This window comes from Aptenodytes forsteri, unplaced genomic scaffold (assembly GCF_000699145.1).
Source record: "Aptenodytes forsteri isolate BGI_AS27 unplaced genomic scaffold, ASM69914v1 Scaffold177, whole genome shotgun sequence".
In the NCBI taxonomy this organism is placed as follows: Eukaryota; Metazoa; Chordata; class Aves; order Sphenisciformes; family Spheniscidae; genus Aptenodytes; species Aptenodytes forsteri.
In genome coordinates this window covers 450,214-469,264 of record NW_008795020.1, presented here as the reverse complement: position 1 = coordinate 469,264, position 19,051 = coordinate 450,214, and the positions used below count along the sequence as shown (strand labels likewise).

The following is a 19,051-nucleotide window of genomic DNA, read 5'->3' as shown; positions in this document are numbered from 1 at the left end:
GATGATAAACCTGCAGTAAAAGTAGTGGACTAGTACATAGTTTGGCTACAGTTTTCTTGTATGACGTTTAGCACTCATTTCTCTCTGCCTTTGTTCCTGGATCTGTGAGATGACTGAAATATTTTTATTTCTCCATCTCTTATCTGTCTTGACCAGTGTTTGTCGATCCTTAAACCTGGTTCCAAGCACTATATGATGTTTGTATCCTGTGCTGAGCACAATGGCCACAGATCTTAGGCGAAGTCTCTGTGCACTGTTGTAATACAAGCAAAGACAATAAAGAGAAGGTGTTATTTAATATGCACTGAAATACTGTGTTTGCCATCCACAGAACTATCCTACTAACACAGTACTATGGATTTAACACTAGTGAAAAGCAAGAGACAATACTGACCTTAAATGTTTACTTTTAAGAGCACAGGGTCCAGATGAGCTGTCCCTGCATTTAACCCGTTCTTCATGATGTTCCTTTCATTCTTTCTCCCTGTTCCTCTCCGTTCCAGCCTGTCAGTGTTGTGGCTAGATGTAGTCAAGGCTAATTCAGAGACCGCTCCACAGTGAGCTACATAGGAGCACTGGACCTCTGCATTTGAGTTTACATACAGGCTAGTAAACAAAACAGTGCCAGAGCACGGGCCAGGGTGCTGTTCTTCAATGGCACATACTGTTACAGTGTTAGAAAGGTCCCTGACGTGGTTTTGGCCAATGTCAAGTAGTACTCCCCAAGCAATTCCTACAAGGACCTTCTGGATTAGCGTGGACCAGGGACAATTTTTGGAGGGTAAGAGTTCACCTGCAATAGACACAAGCCATGCCAAGCCAGCTGGTACCCATGGATGGTGTGTCTATCTCCATAGTGTCCAGGTCATGCCTTCCTTCTGAGTTGCCTTTATGGTCCAGGTGCTCTTGGGAGGAGGGAGGGTGGTTCTCCTTCCCCATGGACTGGAAGAAACAGTTCTGAGAGATGATGCATGGTTTGCACATAAACTAAAGCGCTATAACTACAGTGTTTAACAAATTTTACTCTTCAGACCAATCTTGCTGTGATGGGGGACACACTTGGTTTGCTAAAGCCAAGAACTCCTAATGTACAAAGCTGCACCTTCATGAAAGTTAGGTCAAGATGAGCCCTTGCACCTGGCAGGCTGTCGGGCCTGCCAGCTGCACCCCACCTCTTTGTGCCTCTGCAAGATAAGAAATGTGTTCCTAACTAGGGCGTTCTTTTGGCTGACCCATTTTAATATTCACACGGTAGATGTAAGCAGATCATGTAAAACTGCCAGAAAGGAGTGTAAGTCATAGCCATTGCTGTTCGGTGCTGGTTAAAGACCGTGTATTCCCTTAAATGGTTTAGCAGCTTCCATGGATTTGCTGAAGAGTACTTAGAATAAAGCAGTTTATTTTCTAGGACAGGACATTTTAAAATCCAGTCACTTATTCTCAGCTTTTCCAAGCAGAATTTGTGCCAGCTAATCCAGTTGTTTGCGGAGAGGTGGCTACTGCAGTTTATGCCTGACTAAGTGTTAAACAATACAAATTCAGCCAGCGTTTGCTCACAAGGCATCAGGAAACAGAGCTGTAATACCGTGGTCCATTGGTCTCGCGTTTAGCTGGGGCTTGTAATAGGCCTGTTACCAAAGTCAGCCAGGATGTCGCAGGCGAAGGATGGTACAGTGAGCAACTTATCACTGTTCTCTGCCAACGTCTAGCTGATTAAAACGATTCGATCTATAGCTGTTACTTGGAATAATGGGGATGAAGTCGCTGTAATAGATCATTGTTACAGGATCAATTTCTTCTGCTTTGAAAGTGAAATCTCGTATTTTACTGCAGTGTATATATACACACCTCTTTTATTTGTATAGCAACAGAAAGCTGTTATGCCAAGAGAGTGAGCTGTTCACTGGCGTTATCTTCTGGCATCCATCTCTGACCTCCTCCTGCATGGCCGCGGAACAGGATCCCCATCTATCTCCTCCCATCCTCGGGGGTGCCCAGGGCAGCCTCTTCGTGACAGCATTCAAGGCTTAGCATCAGGCGTTTCTTATGGGGCATCCTCTGCTGTCTCCTCTGCTGATTAACTTGCCAGAGAGAGGAGAGAGAGAAAATTGTCCCGGCGTTTCTCGTTTCTTATGGGGCATCCTCTGCTGTCTCCTCTGCTGATTAACTTGCCAGAGAGAGAGAGAGAGAGAGAAAATCTTGTCCCATCTTTGAAGGTGACGTCTGCATCCTCAGCCCAGTGCGTTTTATAACCTTCTGTTAGGGTACGCATCCTCCCAGACTTGGGCATTTAAAAATGAATAAATTCCAATAAAACGTCTTGCTGCAAGTTCTCAGACCACCTGGCAGACTGCCAGCCCTTCTTGTTAGAGGCAGCAGGAGGTACCTGCAGCAGCAGCCAAGGAGCTAAAAGGAACAAGAGAAATGGGAGAATTTTTGACCAGTAATATTTCCAGGCCCCATACTAAATGTTAGCTAAGTACAATGTATTTTAGAAAACATCCCTATAATGGGAAGGTACAAAGGAAAATATGTTTTAACTGGGGAAGCAACAGTCTTCCACTTCATATTAGTACAATTCAGTGATGGAGTCTCAGAATAATAGATCCCCTAGTTTGCCTAAATAAATAAATGCATTATGAAATACATTTGGTCTTAGTAGTTTGCGTGTGCTACGCTAAATGACAGTTTATCTTGCTTCTAGTTGTGCTTCTAAGCAAACAAGCAAGCTGTTGCTATTGTTTTACTTAATTAATTGCTAAATACAAATTTAGAGTTGCCTCTTCCTCTTCAGCGAGAATTACCCATGACAATGGCAGAAACTTTCTCTTTTATGCAAGTCTCAAGGGACTTCTGAAACAATTTTTTTTATATAAATATTGCATTCCTAAATGAAGATAATTGGCTCTTCTAGTAGAAGTGTTGGGAAAAAAAGGGCATAAACCAGGCTTATAATATTTTTATTGTCTTGCTTTTATTTGAAATACTTTGTGGGTTTTGATGCCTGGAAACTTTTATCACCATCTCTGTCCTGGATTGAGTACTAGCAGACAAACAGATAATTTTGATTATATTTTCCCAGTATTTAATCTTTTCCTCTCTTCTGTTTAATCTCACTTTGCATTTATGAGGAGGATGAACTTTGAGTCATCTGGACTATTCCTTCATATCCTCTTGGCTTTTCTCTTAATTATTCAGTATTAGCAGAGGGATTTTTACCCTGCCTCACCCTTTCCTTCCATTTTCCACCACATCTTTCATTTTTTAGTCTTCTGGGTTTTATTTTATATTTTGGTGTCTTTGTCACTGGTATATACAGTGAGATACAAGACTGTCCAATACATGTGTCACGGACAGGTAATAGAGCCCATGCCTGTATATCACTAGAGGTTTGCAGTCATCTCCCTTGTTGAGAGTCTTCTACAAGCACTTGAGATGCTGCTCAGGGCCTTAAAAATCACGCCCTCTAAAGGCATATGAATTCAGGCGCATAAAATTACCTGATTTAAAACAGAATCAATGAGATTAAAGTGAAGGTATTCTTGTAATGAACTCTGTGGAATGGAGTTGGATAAACCCTTGTAAATGTACCTGATTTTCATCTGTCTCTCTGCTAAAACTGCAGTTTTTCTGTGTTCCTCGTGCCACATCTGTATTTTATCTTTTCTTTCATCCTGTCCTTAGTGCTGTCAAAGAGTCTGCCTTCACATGGGACTTTGGGATAGTCAGACTGTGCGGTGTAATTTGTACACATGATGAATGGAAGGACAAAATTAAAAACAGTCTTTCTAAACGCTATTAATTTTGTTTGTTTAAAAAAGTCTGGGGGAATGATCCATTATTGTAGCACGTCAGTTTCTACTACAGTGCTATAGACTTTCTAACTGATGGTTGACTAGGGAAAGGACATATTTACTGAAATGCATGTATTTTCCAAACAGAGCTTTAAGAGTTTAAAGAGTTTAAGCAGAGCACTTACATTGACTGATAACTTTTGCTTAAGATCTTGATTATTGAATAGCTAGCCATGTTTTTTTAATTAAGTTGCTATTTTTTTTTTCATGAAGTCACAGATTGCCTTGTTCCACATGTTGAAGATGCAGAGATTCATAACAAGACATACAGGACTGGCGATAAGTTAATAATCAGCTGTCATGAAGGATTCCAGATTCGTTACCCTGACTTAGACAACATGGTTTCAATATGTCAAGACGATGGAACATGGGATAATCTGCCCATTTGTCAAGGTTTAGTACACCAGCACATCCTGTTTTATAGCTCATGCACCTTGTGATAGTTTGCCAATATTTTTTTCTACCGTTGTAAGGATGTCAGTGATCTGATAAGTCCCACTGTACAGTATTTGAATAGTGCTTCTGCTAAGATTTTTTGATTTCTCTTCCCCCGTTGCTCACTGCAGGAAAGAAGATGCCACTTTCTGAACATATCCATACTTAAAATAATACTTTAAATATTGCTTTTTGTTTGCTAGTCTAAAATCTGACACAGATACATTGCATTTTAAAAAAAATCAGGGTTAAATCAGCCAGAAGTTCAGCAAAAGATCTGATGGGCAACTGACTTTTTTGCACCAATTAATTTCTGGAAAGATTTAAGCTTCTGACTGCAGTTTACCTTTCTTTTCCCTGTGCAGTGGGCAGGGGTAGAGGAGAGAAGCTGGAACCTGTTCTTCTATCAGAGTTTTCAGCAGAGTTGTTGATCAGGTTCACGGTCTATTAAACCCATACTTATTGACTGAAAATTCAGGGTGTGCACAGGAATGATTTTGGCCAGAAAAGCCATTAGCTGTAGAACTAGTAGTACTAGTAACACGGGATCCCAACTTCGCTTAGACTGCGAGAAATGGCTGGGAGTAAGGCAGCTTTAGTGAACGGAAATTCAGTAACCCTGGGCTGCTATTACCTTTATGTTTCTTACACGCATGTGTTAGTACCATTGACTTGGTTTTAACCAGTTCACGTCTTGGTAACAAGCTTGACCAGCTGAACAGCATCGAGAGATTTTAACTATCTGTGCTAAGGAGAAGACTGGGTTAGTATTAACTTTCCTCAAACCCATCTGTCGTCTCCTAAAGCTGACAGTTCTCTGTAGTCACTTACACTGTCACATCAATTTGCAGAGTCGGGGCAGGCAGGCAGGGGAGCTGGGACACTTCTCAGGAGTGACGGTGGCAGGGTGAGACACAAAAGTCATGGCTTGGCGTTTCTGCTGTAAAATGGTGAGATTGATGGGCGCCAGAGTCTGAAGTTACAGGAGCTTAGTTTGTATGGGTCTCCACGTCTAGGACCCTCAGTTTGGGGCACATCAAACTGTGTCTCAAGGTCTTGTCGTAGACTATGGTACAGGCATGTAAAAATTTAGGCACATTACAGGGCTAGCTCAGTGTATCTGAAGAGGGCCAACAGAAAAGGGGAGTTTTCACAAACCCATTAAAAAGTGGGCACTAGTTTTAGGGTATCTTATCAGCAATGGCATGGTATGTGGCAGTATGAAGTATACAGCCCATTTTTGGGAGTAGGTGCACATCACATATAATTAAGGTAGATTAAGACTTGCAGTTAGGTGAGATGAATGCTAATAAGATTAATTTGTAGGTACTGTATTGCCAAAGATCCAGGTGGAAATTTTGTGAGAGCCAGTATTAACTGGGTAAGCAGAAGTACCCCAAGTACCCCCTGGCTTGTTACTTTCTTCTGTTGCTGTATTTATACTATGAAACACAATCAATTGCTGCTACTTAATATTCAATATTAACTGCTTTTAAAAATAAAAGCGGTGCTAATAAAAGTTATGAAATCAATTGCACAAGAGCAAAGTGCTGTAACTACCAAACAGGTAGAGAATAGGCAATTCAGATTCAAGTATCTGCCATATTTTGCCAAATTCTATAAACCTGTTCCAAAATTGACTCCAGAATTTTCTTTTCACTATGTCAAGCACTAATAATATGAAAGGCACTTGTCTACTTGCACTAGGTAGGCTGTCAATTACATTTCTATGGCCCTTTGATTACAACAGGCAGGGGAGTCTCATGACATCAAGATGCCTTTTTTCTGGCAGAGCAGTGGGAAAGGATTGTAGAGCATATAAGAATCCAACCTCAAACTATTTTTGCCACGAGATAATAATGATAATTACTGATCTGGAATGATGTGAATTACTTAGCAAAAAAATGTCAAAATGAAGTTTTCAAGCAGCTTGAGGTATTTGGAGACCTAGGGATTTTCACAAACACTTGGCTCTCATACAAATTCAAGTAAATCTCTGTCCTGCCCCCAATGAGCATTAAAATTGTGAGCCAGCAGGACAAAATTTTCCCTGATACAGTTCAGAGGAGAGTAAGCTCAGTCTGGCTCAGGCAGTCTGCGCTCCCTCTTTCTGTCCCACTGGAGGCTGCTTATATCGCCCTGCTCAGTGGGCTGCTCAGTTTGCAGGAACCGGTGTGTTATGTGTGGGGCATACTTGATCAGGGGTACAAGCAGTAGCCTGTAGATAGGATGCTTGAAGCTTTATTTGAACAGGGAGATAACCAGCTAGTAAAACAGCTACCAAACCCATTGCTCTGGTAGTACAGTGTGCTGTAAAAAGCTTTCAAGCTTTTTCTGTTGTTTTCTTTTGCTTTCATCCCTCTCCCTCAAAAGACCATTGCAGGAAAAAGTGCTGCTGAGACTTTTTCTTTTAGATGCCAGTATCTCACAAGAAGTTCTCAGACTGATTTTAGTTTCCCTCTCAGGCTTAAAATTATGAGAGTCCTGTGAACACCCTTCACAAATTCCTAGTAGTGGCAAGAGACCCATTTATGGATTGCCATAATGCAGTTCCTATTAGTCTCATAACTTTATAATACTGTTTTTCATTCCCTGATTACTAATCATCTTTCCTCCACATTACTGCAAATTAAAAAATCAACAGGATTAAGTATTACCCAGCGGGTCATTTCTGTGGCCATGAGGAATTACTGGTTTTCTCTAGTACAAATTCTTATCTAAATATCAGCTCAAAACAGACTCTGAACGTATGTGAATGACGTTATAAAGTCATGTCATCTATTAAATTCACTGTTATTTCTTGCACCAAATATGGTTGGTGACCATTTAACTGTCACAGCTCAGTACCATCCATGGTACAAATCCCTCAGAAGTAGTTCCAGAAGTAGAACATAGTCTCTGACTACATTTACAATTTCTGGTGGTAACAGGTACCTTAACTTCTTGACAACCTAATCTGAGACCTCGTTTAGTGTTTATCGTGGGACTGCTCACAGGAAGTCACGTCCCTTTAGACTTTCTCAAACTGGAATTTCAAAATCATTAATTCTGTCTGCAAATCTTTTGCAGTTGTGTGCACTTTGTCACAGGAGCAGTTTTAATATTAAAGATGGTTTACATGCCTGTCAGTTTTAAGAGGAGGAATAAAACTCATGGTTTATATAAATGACAATCTTTATTTATTAAAGATTCTACCTCAAGAAGACATCGCCATCTGCTAAACCAGTGAATGTTTGTGAAACAAAATGCTGTCATTTTCAGTAAACCTTTCCTGGATTTGCTGAGAGTGAAGCCCACGCTAGCAAAGCATGTGGGCTAAACAATAAAAGGGTTTGAAACAGAATAATGAGGCATATGTATCTGAGAGAGATCACGCAGGCATGCCATTCATAGTAGAGAAGATGAAAAATACTGCACTCCTCAATTTAGGAATTATAACCAAGATGTGTGAAGACGACTGAGATAATACAAGATTATATACAATATAGACGACCTTATAATACAAGATACCTCCCTCTTCTTAATTTGCAGGTTGCCTGAGGCCATTGGTTCTTCCTCATAGTTACATTAACATATCTGAGTTCGAGTCCTCCTTCCCCGTAGGAACAGTGGTGTATTATCAATGCTTTCCTGGATATAAACTAGAAGGGGCAGAGTTCCTTGAGTGCATGTATAACCTTATCTGGTCAGATAGCCCACCTAGGTGCCTTGATGTGGAAGGTAAATGTCTTATTGTTTGTTTTTCTTTCAATTTCACAAAATCAGCATGCTCTATATGATTTTAACTCAGGGCTATAACCACGGTTATGCTATATGTAATGTTTCCGCAGGCCATGCAGAGTGTATCTGGGTTTTGTTGCGTGCAACCTATTGTGGTTCACTGCACTGTTAGCTCTTGGTGTTCCCTGACTAATATTTGCTCTTTCGGTGTCCAAAGTGCAAGAGGGGAAGCTCTTAACAATGATTGCTTTGCTCTTAAAATGTAAATTCTTTGCAGCTTTTCTAATAAAAGTACTGAGGAAGTTACGGAATGCGCATTTGTGTTAGAGTTTCTATAGATACGGATAGATTTCCATGACAAACTAAAAAATACTCCATAGAAACTCTTAGTTTGGGCTGTGCCAGCTGCAAACATTATTCAGTGCTACACGATGCTGCATGCTTGAATATTTGTTGTCTCTCATAGTAGTTAACCTTAAAGAAGGATCTGCAACTGAAATGACTGAGCTAATTTATTGATTAGGAACATAAAAACCATTCAGTGTGAAACAGAGGTAAATCGTACCAAGCCAAAAGGAATAATCTGTGACTATAGCTGCAGTGCTGGAATGGAGGATATTGTAGTGCACTTATATTTGCATCCCATACATTTAAAACAAAGACACCGAATGGATTGCTCCGTACACTGTCAAAACCTTGTGAACTACCTTCCTCCATCTTCATACTGCATCTTGAATGAAACACCCTAGGTAGTCATCAGAATCCAAATACATCCTCTGCATTTCATTCCCCTAAAAGGACGACATTTTTGCTCTATTTCAAGCCTGTAAGGAAGCTATCTATATGTAGAATTTAGCTAAAAGCAATTATAGGAATTAATATATGATGCTTATGTTACTGAGCTAAATGCTAAGCATTCTGGAAGTGCAAAAAATTGCCAACAGCATCAACAAAGTGATACACCGCACAAAAATAATAAAATGATCCTTATTTTTAACTGACAATTCAAGTTCCAAAATTCAAAAATGCCTTTGCAATTTTGGAATGACATAACAAGATGATTTTTGTTTGTTTGTTTTAGCACACCATAAAAGATTAATCCCAAATCAGCTCTATGTAAGCCACTTTTGGAAGGTTTGTTTGTTGTTGTTTATAGCATGGAAAATACATTAAAAAATCAGAAGGGCCCTGTTAGGCTTAATCCAAACAGTGTAACCGTTTTGATAAAAATGACAATTTTCTAGTTAGGAAGGTAAGAGCATTAAAATACAGAAACTCAGGTGTATGAAGCAGAAAAAGTCGTGTCTTACCTTCACTTAACACAGGTGAGCATTCCAGCTCTTATCAAAATACCCGAGAAAACTCATGTGCTCATTGTTTATTGCTTGTATTATAAAGTCATGGAGAGGCTCTTTTTCCTTGATAATTTAAAACATGAGATGAGAACTGCTGCCCTGACAGTTCTACATTTTAAATAACATGTCAAAAGTTATCATCCCCAGTCAACTATGATGATCTGTGATAAGGGGATCAGTGTGTGCCAGACGCTGGGTCAAGGCCATCTGGGAGGCCTCCTGAGTTTTGATTTAGATCCAGACTCCCTTTTAATGTTAATGTTAATCCAGCACTCTTTAAATGTTAAAACTTTCCGTGGTGATTTCATGTTAGTGTCCCATCTGTGCATGTGTCGGGTGAACCACAGGAGACCGAAGTCTAGAGCATAACGCTTGCAAGAGCAGATTCTCCTCAGCTTTGGGGCTGTCCCTGCTTCTGTTGGGGCAGAAGAGAGAGCGGCATCACTAAAAGGTCACCCTGACAACTCCCTTGTGAACTCTGTGGTAGGGATGCTTCAGCTGGTATGCAGCAAACTTCAAAATTAAATCCAGATAGGGTAAATCAACTTGAGATGTCCTCTTTTGAAAGTGTTTGTTCAAGTGATTTATGCAAGGAGCGCCAGTCTCCAGGAATCTTGTTACAATCCACTACTCTTAATAAGTGGACAAAACTCCCTCCCGGCATATTTTTTTATTCTGCACCCCGCATACCAATGTCAAGCTCATTTTTCAGCATTCCTTTTACGTGTGAGGTATAATCTCGCCAAGCAGTATTTTTCATAGAGGAAATCTGCAAATAAATTAATTCCATTTATTTATTTCCATGATCAATTCAAAATTTATTCTAATGTCATTTCCTGCTCAGTATTTTAATATGGTAATGATTAAAAGCAAATGGTTGTTAGGAAGCTATAGTAAATGAATTCAGAGCTTTTATTCTGCTATAAACAATGCTGCTTACGGCTTTCTCGTTTTTATCGATGTCCTTCTTGAAGCCTTCACAGAAGAAATTTCTTAAATGTGTGTGTAATCACACAAATGCTGTATGTCAGTCATCTCGTGAATTTTTCCCTCTTTGTTAGGCCAAATAAATTCTGAATGAAGGGTTTGTAGCTCCATTTAAATAAATAGTTATATCAGGGACCACTCGGCTCCCATCCTACAGCACGATTTCTAATGCTCAGTCCGGTCTTCTTCTCAATCTTGTGAAGCGCAGAGCTTCCACCAACTCTGGTGAGAGACTAACTTTTGCTGATAGGGAAGAAGATTTTTCTGATAGTTAAAATCACTGTTGCTTTATTCACAGCAGTGCATAAAAACTGCGTTACCTGGTACTGAAGTGCAGCCAACACCGCAACGCTACGCAGCGGCTTCTCAGAAACAGCTGCTTGGGCCTGATCAGGGAGGTTGTTACAGCTCGGGCAAATAAGGATGCCTCTAGTTCAGATTGCCAAGTATTTACTGGTATGAGATCCTCTTCTTAAATGCTTGTACCTTTGCCAAATTTAAAACATTCAGATTGATTTTTGAGTGTCTGCCTCAAGCTGAATCCTTTGGGAAGCTTCAGCTGAAATGTTTCAGCTATATCTGAGAATGACGGTAGAGGAAATGGTGTTGTTTTACCAGTGCTAGAAAATTTTACAGTCATTTAGAGGATAAGATGAAACATCTTAACACGGAATTTTCTTCTCCTTTAATTCCTTGATTTCATCTTTAACTTTCTTAATATTCTTTTCTCTAGTGGAATATGCAAAAGTTTTTTTTAAATGTCTTTTGTACTGAAACTCGTTAGATACTTCCAAGGATATATGAAAATCTGAGGAAAATCTTAATTTACTTCCTTATATGATTTTTAACTTACCAATTTTGGGTTAATCAGCCATCTGTTGAAATGAATGTGACTTAGTGATTGCCTTCTGTAAAATCAGATACGCAAAAGATGGTGTGAGGGGGGCCCTTAAATTGAAGATGACCACCTGGGGTATAAACATTAATTGTAAAATCAGATGGCTTCCAGTAACACAGGGGGAGAGCAAACATTTGAAAACATACTGGTATGGAACTCTGTGAAATGAAATGTATAGAACTATGAGAAGTTTATGATGTGATACTTCAAGGTGAATAAAGACATTACACAGGATTTGGAGAAGTTAAAAAAAAAAAAAGCTTGCCCATTAGTACTTTTGGAACATGATCTGCATATGATTACACACCTTGCCATCTGGACTCTGTATTTTAATCTTTCATGCCCTTTGGAGGATTTCCAAGAAGATGTAAGGAATGGTTCTTATAAAGAACTGGGGGGAAAGCAGGCAAAGAGGAAAGGCTGGGAGAATTTGATCTTAGTCCTAATGCTAGAATATAAAGCAGTTGTATGGATAGTGTAATTGGGAATTCCTGGCTTTGTATTTAAGAGTAAAAGGGAAAACAGGTTGAATTTGCAAACGGACATGATCCTGTTATCTGGAATGTCTGGTTTCAGCATCATCCCAGCTGAACACAAAAGCCGGTCCTGCAGGAAATCAGATACATTGCAATATCAAAACTTCATTCTACATGCGAGAATCAACTGATTCTCTAGCTGAGGTTAAGCTTGAAAGAATGTTAAATAGAAAATATTTCAAATTTTTGAAGGTAGATTCAAAATAAAAATGAAACGAACGTGAGGAACAGACTTCAAAGGGGAGAGTCAATGAGTAGAAGAGAGGAAAAATATAGAGGAAAACTGAAGGAATTTCAGAACTCTGGTATATAAAACCATCTCATTGTGGGGGGAGGTGAAAAGATATAACACTAAACTAACAACTGATTACAGAAGGGATCCTGAAAGTTACAGAAACTAAGAGAAAAAGATAGGAGAAGGAAGGAATTAAGAAAATTGCACAACAAACCAGAAGACATGCAAGGGAACCCAAAAAACCCCTACCTAGAGCACCAGAAAATTTCTGAAGAATAAAAGGGGGTCAGTTGTATGAAAATTAAAACCAGCAAAGTATGCTACACATAAAAAAAAATTCTGGAGAGACAGGCAAGAATACAGGACAGAGCTTTAATGATTCTTCTCATAAACCTGAGGACAGACACTCATAGAAAGGGTCTGATAATTCTGACATAGAACCTAGAAAGTAAAGAGCATGAAAGAGCTCTGGAGGAGGGTGATATTACAGGTGAAATGCCATAGCTGCTTAATGTTTCAAAACAAAGTAGCTTAAACTTTCTAACCAATTACACGCAGGATACTTTGAAGGAAAGCTTCAAAAATCTTCATTCTTATATAAGAATTGCTAATGCCGTAAACAGTGATTGACACCGAGCTACACGTTTGATAAATGATGCCCTTAAAATATTTTAAATTCTTGATGGAACATACAGCAATACACTGAGTAAAAAGATACAAGTCAGCCTGTAATCATTTTATGTTCAGGAGTCGGAATAAAGTAAGCAATCCTAAGCCTGAGATATTGTACGTTAATACGACTGGATTTCTCTCTGTGTTTCTTTGTTGACATTGAGAAGGCTTTAGATAAATTCCAACATGACAGACTGATGTGTATCCTCAGGGAAGATAATGTTGATGCAGCATATCTCCAACAGATAAAAATCCTGTAGAGCGAGCAGAGGGCAGCAATACAAGCAAGCTGTGAAACACTGTGGTATTAAGAAATTAAGAGGGGTAGATACCAGGATTCTGTTCTATGTTTACACCTACTCAGCTTGCAGGTAGGAGGGAGAATAAATTAAATATTGCTCAACTGCCAAAGAGGTCATCCAAGTTAACTGAGTTAATGTTAACATAAGACACATTGATAGCCTTGTTTTTAATAGCTCTGAGTAGAGTGGCGTTTCACAATATATTCACTGCCTGGAGCAATACTTCTCGCAACTCAGGAATGACAACCAGCAGTAAATGCTCAAATAGCAGCAGCCAACAATATTTGTAAGCACCTCTATTTGGGCAACACCTTTATATCGGTGACACCTTTAGCCTGATGGCCAAAGGATGAAATAAGCTGATAGTCTTTCATCCTGGGGGTGATTAAGTCGCAGAAAGCAAGTGTGATGAAGTTTAAAAGGATAGTTTTCTTTAAAAAAAGTAATTCAATAATTCTACATGTTTTTGCACTGTAGACAGTTAATTTGTTCATCACCTGAGATTGCAGAAATTACACGTGTCCAGCCACCCTGTACAAGTGTGGATGTTGAACACTTTAAGGAGCTGCTCATAGGTGACTTGGAATATCTGGATTTTTGTGCTCTTGGAGAATGCTGAAATCCATCTGTACACCTTTACCCATAGCTGAAGAGGCGTGGAAAAGAACTGAATTCAGAAAGAGCACAGGGACATGAAATACTAGGCAGACACGTCATGTTCTTCTGTGGACATACTGCTTAATAATCATCCAATCACTTAATTCCGGCAGGTGTATTGCAAAGTGAAACAGAAAGAAAACCAGACCACATTTGGAGACAGAATGGTACACAAAAGTGGGCCTTTTACAGCTCTGGTTATGAGGGATAGAGAAGTCTCCAAGTTGAAGACATTGTTTGAAGAAGATAAATACCATTATATTTCTAAGTGACTGCTCCTTTTTTGCATTGCAGAAACCTTCTTTGATCTTGGCTGTGATTGAAATAGATGCCTTCTCCACTGTTCGTAGTTTCTCAAGAAAGCAACAGAACAACTTGTAATCTGCTTCTTTTATGTCTTCTCTTGCACAGGACTGTCACAGAAAATCATTGGTTTACACCTGCTCCATCACCTGTGTACCTTTCAGAAACTCCTTAGCATTTCCAGAATCAGCCAGACGTCCCAACTTTTTTATGGAGCCATTAATTTCTGCCCTGAAGTTCCACGTTAGCTGCCAGATGCGTGTAGTATTTTATCCAGAGTGCTTTAAATATGCTGAGCATTAGGTGGAGGAAGGCAGACAAAATTTCTCCCTGAAAGCTGTTTTATAATATTAATCTTTAACTGTGTCTGGCAGAGCTCCTCGGAAGGGAAAGGCACACTACATTGTCTACCTTGAAATCAAGTATCTCTGTACTTTATGGACATGTTCATTAAATTTGGCTACACAGTGCAATCATAGAACATCTTCCACAAATGGAAGGAACTGTAGCTACAGACTCTATGCATTAGGAAGTCGACTCGCTGCATAGGTTTATGAGAACTCTGGAAGTTCACTTCCAGAGATAAAAAACAATATTTAAAGGGTGGCAGTTTCAGCAATCGGTGGAGGCAGGCACTTGATAACTAAACATAAATAACAGAAACCGATACTCTTCCATGCCTCCCTAGTCTTGTAAGCTGGTTTGTGGTATTACGGTGCTAAGATCACCTGACGGTTTTCCTCCCCTTTTCTTTTCTTAGTAGCACTCCATTGGGAATGAGACTTTGTGCTTTTCCTTCTCTCAGGTGGTATGGTTTGATTTCCTCAGCCTTCAACTAAGCCCTGGAATACAGCTCGTCTATTCCAGCAAGTCCAGCTGGATTTAGCATTCCAGTCTCCTCCCCGATGACTGGTGTAGGTGACGCCATACAGGCTCAAGGGATTCTTGCTTGCAAACAAAGAGGAAAAAGGAATTAAAGAAAGAGGGGTTAAAATAGAATAAAAACATTGATATGTCCAGCTCACAGTGAGCACTGACTTCTTCAGACAAACCTGTCAGGTGCTTTTGTCTGTCTGGTTGTCTCAGCCAGCTTCCCAACAGCTCTTTCTCTCTCCTCCACCTCCATTCTACTTTTAAGCACTTTGACCTTTTCCAGGTCTGGGGTTATCCTGTGACGCCTGTCAAATACCCAAGCCTTGACTTATTTTGAAGTTCTCCGATTCCTTCCTGTTAGGTGTCTATGCAGTCCCCAGCATCTGCTTCTTAAAGTCCTAAAAAGACCATTACTGATCATAAAGTCAACCACTCAGGAGAAAAGGAAGAAACAGAAGTAGAAGCAAGTGATGAAGAAAGCTAAAACGATCTGCTGTAAATGAGACCACAGTGCTCCAAGCACTCCCATGTGAATAATGAGTATAAATATTTCCTTAAAGATAATTAGGGGTCTCTTGCTAGAAGAACTCCTAGCTCTCTACTGCTGCAAACTTGTCATCGATTTTTTGTAGTTTAAATGAAAATTGCACTTTTTAACTTATAATTTATAGGAGAAAGATCACTTGGGGTGTGTTTCATCCCCTATCTGTTGTGAAATGCATTTGAAACTGAAGACTTTGGCATTAAGATCAATGTTTCACAAGTTGCTGTGCAGGGAACGGCAGGATTGTTGAGGATGAGTGTGAATTTGGCATGATGCTCCTGTAGGAGCTCAGCTGACTGGAACTGCAAAACAGGCTCCGTAATTTGTAATTCCAGTAACAAGGAAGCGCTGTGTACGACAAGTGATTGGAAATCACCTTCTGTTTCCATTTAGGAATCAGCTAATGTTAAACTATTATTAAAATAGGCTTGAAACTAGTTTTATACTGGTGTCAGTGATAGCAATTTTCAGCAAGATGGTGTTTGTCAAAGCTAGACCAGAGAAGCAGCTTTTCATTAAAAACTTAATTATTCAATTCATGTCACACTTCGTAGAAGGTGAAAAGTGCTTCTCACTGGGTGCGCATTGAAAGGCTTACCTCGCTGGTGTAGCTGGTACAGAATTGCCCAGGGGTGATTGTCTAGGGGTAGAGCAAGCAGCTTGGAGCCATCAGACCTGGGGTATGTTCCTAGCTGCTTGAACACTGACTTGCTGAATGGTCAAGAAGAAATTGCTTAACTGTTCGGTGTCTTTTCAGAAGAAAACATGTAAGTGGCATTGTGAAGGTTAAGTAATTGAGAAAGGTTAAGATTGAAAAGAATTTGGAAATTATTGGCTAAGAATACAATATTTTTAATAATTCTTGCTGTAGGCTTTCAAGAAATAGATTTGCTGGCAACTTCGGAGTTCAAAATAAGCATCTTGTATCTTCGTTACTTTAAGTCATGTCTACTGTCAGGCTTAATAGGAGTTACTTTATATATTAGTGCTAACTGAGTTGTTTCCACTGAACTTTCTATTCTGGTATTACTGTTGGTGCTGTTGTTTTGCTGTGGGAATGAGTAGTCAGAAAAGTTCCTCACAGCATGTCTTCACTTTCAAAACACAAATTCAATGGTGTCAAAGTTTTTCTCACTTGTTCCAGTACAGCTATAATATGCACTAAGTCTCCCTTCACGATGCCAGCACCATTTGTTGTAGGAATGTATCATTAGGATATTGTTAAGCTGATGTTCACAATAAATGAAAAGTTACTCTATAATGCTTCCTGTTCTGCTTACATTTCTGAAGAGTGTCATTAGAAATAAATTCTTCTTAAGCAGCTGTTCTAGACTGAGATGTTTTGACAGGGCTTATTTTAAAGCATCTGGGTTTGCTACTTCCTTCTTTTCACAAAGCTCTTAATTTCTTCTTCAAGCTCTCAACTGGAGAGTGGTTGAGTCCAACAGTTTTTCTTCCCTCCTACTTACAATACTGGACAATTTAATGGGAAATTTTGTTTTGCAATTTTAGAATTAAAATACTTTTGGTTTTTCACATTACTATAAATTGAAATCGAAGTATAGAGCGGAAAAATCCTTTTTTTAATATTTAAAGTGCAGAAGTAATTTCCTTTGCCTCCTCTTCTTCCTGTTGGCCATCCACTTCCCCTTCCCCCCATGCATTTCCCTATTTGATATTGCACTAGAAACACCAATTTTTGTCTACCGGTTTTTGTCTTGAGATCTTTTTGGCTAACAAATAAATCGGTAAGTTCTCTAAACAGTATAGTGTCTAGAGTTTAAAAATCCACAGCTAACAGCTACTTTTTTTTGAACACCACTGATTTATTTTTTTTTGTTTGTTGTTTTTTACAAACTCATAACAATTAAGAAACATTTTCCTTTGTGAAAGATGCTAATACCGATGTTCCAACAACTGAATATAGGGTATAGGCATTACATTCCCCTCCATACTGACTATCTTGTAATGTGCATGTGACGTGCATGTGAGAGGATGAGGAGCTTGAAATCAGTGCTCCATACTGTGCAGTGCAAGTGTGATTCATGTGCTGGTAATACTGTGGAAATGGCCAGGTCTGTCAGGTGAACTGGACAGGAATTGTTGAGGTACATGAGAGAAAGGCTCCTTGGTTGAGTATTTATTCTATTCTGAGTAGAATGTCTGAAGGGTGATGACACAGAAGTAACCAAGGAACCAAGTTTTATTAGCACAGTGTTCATAAAGAAGCAGGAAAAGGAACAAAGATAATCTTAATCTTCTATGTTCCTGTAAAAAAATGAATTTTCAGATCCTACATACCCAAGCACGTGTTTGTATGAAGGCAGTATATGGAAAAGGATCCTTACTGAGGCCCCAGAAGCCAGCTGATAAAGCCTCGGGTGGGGACCAGGCCACCCTAGATGGGAAGAGTCAGACCTGCTGGGACGTATACTCCTGTGGTCTCATGGAGTAAATCATGGCTCAAATTAAACATTGGTTGCAATGCAGTAGCCAGATGACAGGTGTCCAGATTTCTGGTGTTAATTAGTGTCCTGATATGTACAAGAACAACAAGTGAGGATCAGGAGAAGCTCTTGTTCTCTTCCAGTTTGTGCATAAACCAGACAGTGCATCCGCCTCTCAGATTACTATCTAGCGAGATACACCAGCGTTTTCCCCGCATGTTGGAACTGGCAGTTTTTCATCTGTGTCTCTTGCATCATGAAGTTTCATCTTAATCTTTTTTCACTCTTTGCATGATGAGCAGGCATTCACGAATGCTTTGGAAGAAGCGTTATTTTTGATTAGGTGCAAATGTCACTAACCCTGTCCATCCCTGCATCAAACAGAAAATGGCTGGCCTTACACTGGGTTTTTCTGCTAACCCAGCTAACCCAGCAACTAATGTCCTACATGAAAGGCAGACTATTAGTTAGAGAAAAAAAACATACTATGCAAAAAATCACAGGTGGAAAATAAGCTTCTTGCTTATTCCTACCCCTTTTTTATAAGTAAGCGCCCTGTATTTCAAGACATTTTTCTTTTATTTTTTGGTTCATGTACAAAAGCTGGGCAAAACCTGAATAATTTACCTCCCACCTACTTTGACCAAAGACTAAACCGACTAGTCATTGAACTGATAGACTAAAAAGAAGGTTTTGAGCACTGTAAATATCTGTAACTCCACTGTTATGTCTCTACCAGTGGCTTTTAAAAAGTGACATGACATCTTTATTCTGTGCCATCAATGTTAATTGAGAATATGCTAAGGCCAAAAAATCCTCCCTCCTACATAGACTAAAAAGAAGGTTTTGAGCACTGTAAATATCTGTAACTCCACTGTTATGTCTCTACCAGTGGCTTTTAAAAAGTGACATGACATCTTTATTCTGTGCCATCAATGTTAATTGAGAATATGCTAAGGCCAAAAAATCTTCCCTCCCTCCTACAGTTCCAGTGTCAACAGTGCAGAATTACTGCAGCATCCTCTGGGCAGAGTTTAAAAAGCTTCTTGACCGTAATGGGTAGGAAAAATTACTGGGTGAACCCCATTTACTCCTCCAGTGTCTGGGCAGTAAGCACCCGCAGCCTGCATCACCCTCGCTGTGACCCTGGTCCAAGGGATTAGAATCATAAATCATAGAATCATAGAATCATTGAGGTTGGAAAAGACCTCTAAGATCATCGAGTCCAACCAG

At 39.6% G+C, this 19,051-nt stretch overlaps 1 protein-coding gene across 1 annotated transcript in view; it reads left to right on the top strand.

The window, feature by feature from the left end:
* The window catches only part of SUSD4 (sushi domain containing 4), a 32,624-nt gene that overhangs the window by 3,769 nt on the left and 9,804 nt on the right, over positions 1-19,051 (top strand). Inside the window, exons 2-3 of the mRNA XM_009275757.1 lie at positions 4,068-4,247; positions 7,821-8,009. Of these exons, the coding sequence (XP_009274032.1) occupies positions 4,068-4,247; positions 7,821-8,009 (369 nt within the window). The remainder of the gene's footprint in view (positions 1-4,067; positions 4,248-7,820; positions 8,010-19,051) is intronic.